Source organism: Gambusia affinis, linkage group LG17 (assembly GCF_019740435.1).
Source record: "Gambusia affinis linkage group LG17, SWU_Gaff_1.0, whole genome shotgun sequence".
Classification (NCBI taxonomy): domain Eukaryota; kingdom Metazoa; phylum Chordata; class Actinopteri; order Cyprinodontiformes; family Poeciliidae; genus Gambusia; species Gambusia affinis.
The window spans coordinates 6,379,392-6,386,526 of NC_057884.1; the positions used below are offsets into that span (position 1 = coordinate 6,379,392).

The window sequence follows — 7,135 nt, forward strand, 5'->3', positions numbered from 1 at the left end:
CTTTCCTTCCACCCTGTCTCAAGGAAGACAGGAAAGAATGATACATTCCTGGTATCATTGTTTTTTCTTTCTTCCTGTCCTTCCTTCCTTCCTTTCTGGTGTCTTTCTGTCAGTCCTTCCTTGTGTTTTCTCTTTTGTCCTTTATGTTTTGGTCCTTTCTCATTTCCTTCCATAAGCCCTCGCCATCTTTCTTTTTATCCTTTCCAACTTTCCTTTTACCTCTCCTACCTTCCTTCCTTCCTTGTCTCTCGTTAGTCCTTGTACCATTTCTTACTTTCTTCTCTTCCCTTTCGTCTCCCATCTTTCCTCCCTTGTATTCCTTCTTCTTTTATTCCTCGTGTCATTTGCCTGTTCCTTTTTCCCCACTGTTTGGTTTTTCCAGGTTTTGCATTTGAAAACCCACCAGCATGTCCATTAAATAAATGTTAAATAACATGCTAAGTGCATGGGAGCGCTTCCCGATACTTTGCTTTTGGCATTTTATGGTCAGGGCTGTAAGTGGATGGCTCCGATTACATTTTCCAGTTCTCGTTTCAATTTTTACCTGACACGGTTAGGTGTGTTGGTGCTAATGGCGCGGTGAGGGGTTCTGCTGCCAACCTGTCAGCTGACAGGGGAAATGTTCTGCCTGTGAGAATGTAAACAAAGCGGAGCTTCACTGGTTTCACCCAGGCTTGTGAGAGCACACTGAGTTTTCAAGGCTGTATCCCTGGTGAGGCCTCGTCTGCCCTTCCTCTCAACCCCCAACTCCACATTATTGTCTCACCACCTCCACCTGATCACCTCCCACCCCCACCCATCCCACAGCCCTGCCAAAGTAAGAGGAAAAAAAAATCAATGGATTCTCTATCTATCGCCTGCCAGGGGACACAACAGTACGTGAATCACAGTTCACAAGCGACGGGTGACTGATTAGGACATTGATGTTGAAAAAAAGATAAAAAATCTTTACAGAACTCATTACTGCATGACTTGTCATCACAGCAGGTGAAGGTGTGAGGTATGGGGTAGAGGAATGAGAGATCCAGACAAAAATGAATCTGTTTCTTCTCTCAGGAGGTGTCAGCAGTCAGCAACCCTCTCACGTCTCTCATCCTGATATTACACACCGCAGATGAGGAAAATAACCGTTTACATTCGGCGCGAGTGTCCGTCTTCGCAGAAACGGGGGTGGGAGCTGCCCGCGCCACCCGCCCGCGTTCCTGGAATTGTTTACCGTCTCTCGTTCATTGATTAGTTTATTAACCCCTTCCCCGTTATCGAGTGCACACAGGGCCCCGACGAAACCTGAGTTACTTGTTAACAAGCCGAGGGAAATAACGGCCGCAGTTTCCAGCGTCAGGGTTGTTTCAGATAATTTTTATCTGTAATGGATTGCTCAGTGAATCCCACAAGGGCCTGGAATGAACTAATCCACACAGGGAGTATATAATAATTGACCTTTTTTAATTTCCTGCTTGATTAAACACCCCTATATAGACCCATCCTCTTACTTTATGTAGATTTAAAGAGCTTCTTTGTCACTCAACTTAGATTGAACCTCACCCTCACGCTCCCTCCGTGGCATGCAGAGGAACTTTCTGTTTTTAGCGAGAAAAAGAAAGAAAAGATCCTCTTTCAAATGCAAATTCTCCACTGTGCCGTCACACGATTCAAGACGCCATCACACATCCCCTCGTCTCCTTAGCATGTAGCTGCTTCTCTCTGAGACGCACGTTTTCACGGAGTAGATTTCCATAATTTGATCCAGGACAATGTAATCTCCTGGAAGCAGTTGGGTGGAATTTACCGACACGATGCTGACGAGTCGCGATCCTTTTCACGAGTTTCTGAAAAGGATCGGAGATGTGAGTAAAAAGAGCGGGAAAAGATAAAACAGAGGAGTTGGAACTTCATAGGAAACCCCTCCCGAAGTAAAACCTTTAATTTCCACTTTACTATTATGCATCGCTTTTTCTTTTTTGTTTGTTTTAACACTACATTATGTCCAAAAGGTCAAAGGGTATTTGTAAGGCACTATATAATGAAGTCATCCTATCGCTTGTAGGGCGTTTTGACGGCACCAGCATTCTGCTTTTGGCTAGACTGGATGGGGTGCTTCACCACAAGCCATTTAGATTTAAGATTCAATTTCTCAACATTGCTCTGCACAAGATTGGGTAATAAAATTATACAATCTCATGTTTTCCCTGAAGTCCCTCTGGCACAAAACAAAAAGCATGTGAAAAGCACTGCGGCAGAAAAATGTGTTCTGATCGATCAAACCGAGGACATATCGGTTCGCGCCAGTGTGTATCCAGTGAAGTGTGTGTGTTTTGAGCGACCGTAACGTTTATGGGTCCAGCCGATTTTCTGCAGATCACAAAAACGTACGCGCCTATCCGAGGCTCGGGTCTGTCGCAAAACTTGTGGTGTAGGTTTTGTTTTTCCCTTTGTCCTGAACATACAAGATAAATGGGGCCATTGACTTATTTTCTTCAAATGTTATTAGTTTTATTTTTTGAATAAAGTAGTTAAATAAATATCCATGTGTCCAAATATGTTGGGACAACAAAAACTTGCTGTAAGGGAGTTTTTTTTTTTTGTGACCACACAACAAAAAAGGCATATAGATCCTACGTTGAGTCTGAAGTATATTACCTGTGCTTCCTAAACTAATCAGCATGAATATTCATAACTTCATCTGTTTTTGGAAGGTTCTTAGCTGATAAGAGCGTCTGTTTTATGTAAAGTCTGGTTTAATTTAATTGTTCCTTCTGTATGTGGGCTTGAAGTGACACAAACAGAGTTCTGTCTCTCTGTGCTGCTGCTTCGTAACTGAGTCATACGTCCTTCAATGAGGGGGGAAAAAAGTGAACAGAATGGGAAAAATTAAAGTGAAGATGTGACAAATGTGAGAGCGCTACTTTATTTTCATCCTCTGGCGTTGACATGGAAATAAAGAGAGTCCTGTTGTTGCCATGGAGGTATATAAAAAATGTTTTTCTTTAAATCTAATGTCGCTGCTGTGAAAATCAAACACGTTCTCCAACAGTTGGGCGTCTAACAAGCATCCTTTCTTTAACTCGTGGAAGTGAGACAAACAAAATCTCAAACTGAAAAATTGTACATAAGCGCACAGTAAAGTTCAAATTTGAATTTGTAAACAAAGTAGGACTTTGGTTACAATTCATTTACACCCAGGTAGGGATTTACTGAGAAACGGCAAAAGCAAACGAGGCAGGTTAGCGGTGTTCGCTAACGAGTGATGGTGCCATCCAGGACATGTTTCTGTGAAATATCATCTCTGCTGCCTGGAAATGAAGCTGTCATACAGCAACTGTCTTCAGTCAGAGGCCTGTTTGAGAGCCTGACTGCTACTGGATATCACCACCTTGCTTGGATGATACAAGCTAAGACATTTAATTTCCCTGTGGGATAAAAATAAACCATTTTTTTTTTTGGTTGATGTGACTGACAACTGCAACATCAAGCAACCTACTTACACCTTAAAGTTTATATTTTATTTAGAAAGCGTTTTGCCAAGTAGGAAAGAACGTTTCTAATTCTTAAGTGTGTTTTTTTTTCTTTTCTCTCAAGCAAGCTGCTAGCTGTATATGATTATTACTAATATGGGATACCTCCATGACAGAGATGGAGTGTTTTTATCATCTGGCTCCACGTTGATATCTCATCTATCAGCAACCATGTGGCGGCTGAGAGGGCGACTCTAACAGACGCTTGTATGATTAATCAAACAGAGACACTTTCCTGCAGGGACACAATGAGGCAATTTATAGTTCATGCCGTCTGTTACCATGACAGCACACCTGCCCTAATACTAGACAGCCCGTCCATTAAGACAAACATAAAGGTGCACTTCTACCATAAATACACAGCTACATGCAGCCCACATATTACTGCCTTTTTATAATTTTGCTTGTTAGAATAATTACATATTATTTAATCTTTTAAGTATCTCAGACCCTGTATTATCATCGAGAGTGAGCCGGCAGGGCTCCTTAAAAGTCAAGTCCTGAGTTTTAGATGATCATAAACAGATGATAAATTGGATAGTGCTGAGATGAAGGGCACTGGCTTTAGGATCTGTTTTTACATGAAGCTCGTACTTTGATCTTAAAAAACCCCCCACTGCGATTAGAAAAGCACTGGTCGGCAAATCAGGGGGAGATTGTTAAATAATTTATCAGCACTTGCTGAACTATGAACCTAACCCTTTCAAGCATTAGCAGTAATAAGGGTTTCGATAATCTTGAGCATAAAAAAGTAAATTCAATTCAAAAGTTGTCAAAGAGTTTTTTTTTTTACATGTCAACTCAACACAGTGTTTACACTCCGAAATATGAACGCAGATATTCAGGAAACGCTGCATAATGGAATGACTGATTTGCTTTATTCCCAGTAAATCAATCATCTCTTTAAAGAGAGATGCCATTCCTCTCAAAAAAAAAAAAATAAAAAAAAAAAATCCAGATTACACTTTGTGAAGTACGGTTGTTGTAACATCATGTGGAGATGTTTGGGTTGGTGCACTTCACAAAATGTGTTTAAATAATTTATTTATATCCTGTTCAGGGGTAGAACTTTCAAGAAGGTTGCTTTACCTTTCAGTCCGGAAAGTAAAGCTTAGGTTTAACTGAGTCTTTGATTATGTCACCAAATTAGTTTCAAAGTGGTTGATTGATGAAAAAATCTTCAGGCAAAACTGAAAAGATGTTTGAAAGCAACAAATCTGACTCAGTTAGAGCAGTTCCATTGTGAAAAGTTTGTGTAAGGTTGACCCATCTTCTACCAATCACTGTAAACTTTTGAGCCTTCTCAGAAGACTTTTTTTCCTCTTATTTAATGTGTCTCTACCTTGGTTGAGGTGTTACTGTGTGTTATTGAACTGTCTTCTCTTTTTTTTTTCTTTCCTTTTTTCCTTTGTGCTCACTCAGAGCACCACTACAATGGTAACACCTGGATGTCGACAGCTGACCCCGATCCGGAGCTCCCACGTCCCAGAGAGCATCACCTGGAGCTGAGCACGCTGGTTTCCTTGGAGACGGACAGCAATCAGGAGGAGGGAAGGGAGGAAACGATCGTGTTCCTGTGAATCTTGAACCATGTCAGACTTGGGAGGTCGACACGCCACCAGGAAACATTTCCGTCTTAGATTTTGCCTCAAACGCCTCTCACTGCCGTTCTCCTCTCCCATGCATCTCATCTCTATACTGTATTTAATGCTCTTGAAAAAGATCCTTTAACTTAAGTTCTACCCTGTATCAATGAAAATGTCAGCAAGTCCTGCTTTCTCTTGCAACTCCAGTAAATTACAGAGCAGCTTAGCAGACCTGTTGTCCGTGAACATATGTTGCCTCTCGGTTTAAAGAAACAGTAACGTTTCTTTAAACTATTACTGTTTAAAGAAACAGTAACGTCTGACATGATTGCAGGAGAAATGTTGCACTTCTGTTGCGGTGGCTAGCTGTTAACCTTTAAACACTGAGGATTACTTTTGTTTTCTAAGAAACTTACTGACGTGACATATCTGCAACAGAAACCGTTGCCGGTTATCACTCTGATATTGACTTTATAAAATTTCATTTTTAAAATCCGGACTAAGTCGTTAAGGTGGCGGTGTGATTGAAATGTTTTGTTTTTGTTTTAAGTTGCCATATCTTCTTCAAACAATTTCTGCATTTATTTAACAAAGACCTTTGGTTTGCAAATAAGCGAGGCTACCTTCACTTTGCCCTAAATGCAAAAATAATTTGTCATTTGGTCATTTTTAGCAAGAATTTAGCTAAAACCACAATTCTGCTAACTCACCCAACCCTGCATGCATAGAAGGCTCTCATCTCTTCTATTATATTTTATGAAAAAGAGAAAACATGTTAAGCCTTACAGTTTGTAAACCATCCTGAGAATATTTTTGAAGTGCCCTGAACAATACAAAGTTGCCTTCCTGATGCTCTTTTGCTTGCACTTGAATATTCATCTTGTGGATTTGCACATTGTTTCTCCGCATCATTTTGCTTTCTTAAAACAGATCAGTGCCAATGCGTTAGCCGTGTCCCGTTGTTTTTACATACACTATAAGGCAGGAAATTATTCACTTTTTCTGTTTTCTTTTATATTTGCTGCAAGGGCAGTAAAGCAGTGGCAGTATTTAATGTGGTATTTAGTAAACTGTACAGAAAATATGTTTATTATTTATTTATTGCATAACAATTTATGTTTTACCGTTTTGCTTTTCTTAAAAGGTCGAATTGTACATAATTGCGCAACTGCGTGAACGTCGTCATTGCATGAGCGTTAAATAGTCACACGTATCGATGAAATGTCATTTGTGGACTCCCGAGATGTGAGTTTTGTTTTCCTTTTGGCATGTTAAGCAAAAATCCACTTTTGTTTCACCATTTCAATAAAACTGCACAAACGAGTGGCGAAGCCGCAAACATCACCCCACGTATCGTGTCCTTGATTTCGCTGTGCGGCGTCTCCGTGGGTGCAAGCAGATGTGAGCGCGGTTGGCCGCTGCTCAGCTGCCAGCAGTGACAGGTGGCAGACCAGGTGCATGAATGTCAGTGACTCTGTGACTGACTGCACCTCGGAAATGCAGCCACCGTCAGTAAAAAATAATAATAATAATAAAAAAACAAAACACCGAGGACTTTTAAACATTATACGTATGATGTTGTTGGTTTAAATAGTAGAAAATATCCAGGTCGGTTCTGTTATGGAGAAAGATCGCTCAACATCAGCTTCCCCTTATTTATTATGAACCAGCCGTGCTGCTGTCCAGCTACAACCTGAATATACTGCTCATTATATTTAATCAGCCTGTAAACGCCCGCATCCTTCCACAAAAACCATTCTTTTATCCGGTCCGATATGTTTACTTTTTGAAGTGATGATGCTCCCTCACAAAATTCACGTATTTTTATTTTCTATGTTTTTGGGGATTTCATATGATGGCGAAAGACTGGGAAGACTATTTATTTTTCTAAATAAAAACCTGAAAAGTGTGGCACATATTTATTCAGTTTACTCCAACAGCATCGCGGAGATCAATAAACACACCTGACATGCTGGGGATTAAATGATCAATCAGAGAAGTTAAGTCATGTTCATCAAACAATTATCTAAGAGC

At 40.4% G+C, this 7,135-nt stretch overlaps 1 protein-coding gene across 8 annotated transcripts in view; it reads left to right on the forward strand.

The window, feature by feature from the left end:
* arhgef28a (Rho guanine nucleotide exchange factor (GEF) 28a) overlaps positions 1–6,445 on the forward strand; it is a 49,585-nt gene extending 43,140 nt beyond the window's left edge. For all 8 annotated transcript variants that reach the window (XM_044095973.1, XM_044095971.1, XM_044095970.1 and 5 more), the window contains one exon: positions 4,938–6,445. In XM_044095973.1, coding sequence (XP_043951908.1) covers positions 4,938–5,095 — 158 coding nt within the window. In that variant the 3' untranslated portion in view covers positions 5,096–6,445. The remainder of the gene's footprint in view (positions 1–4,937) is intronic.
* The last annotated feature ends 690 nt before the right edge of the window (positions 6,446–7,135 follow it).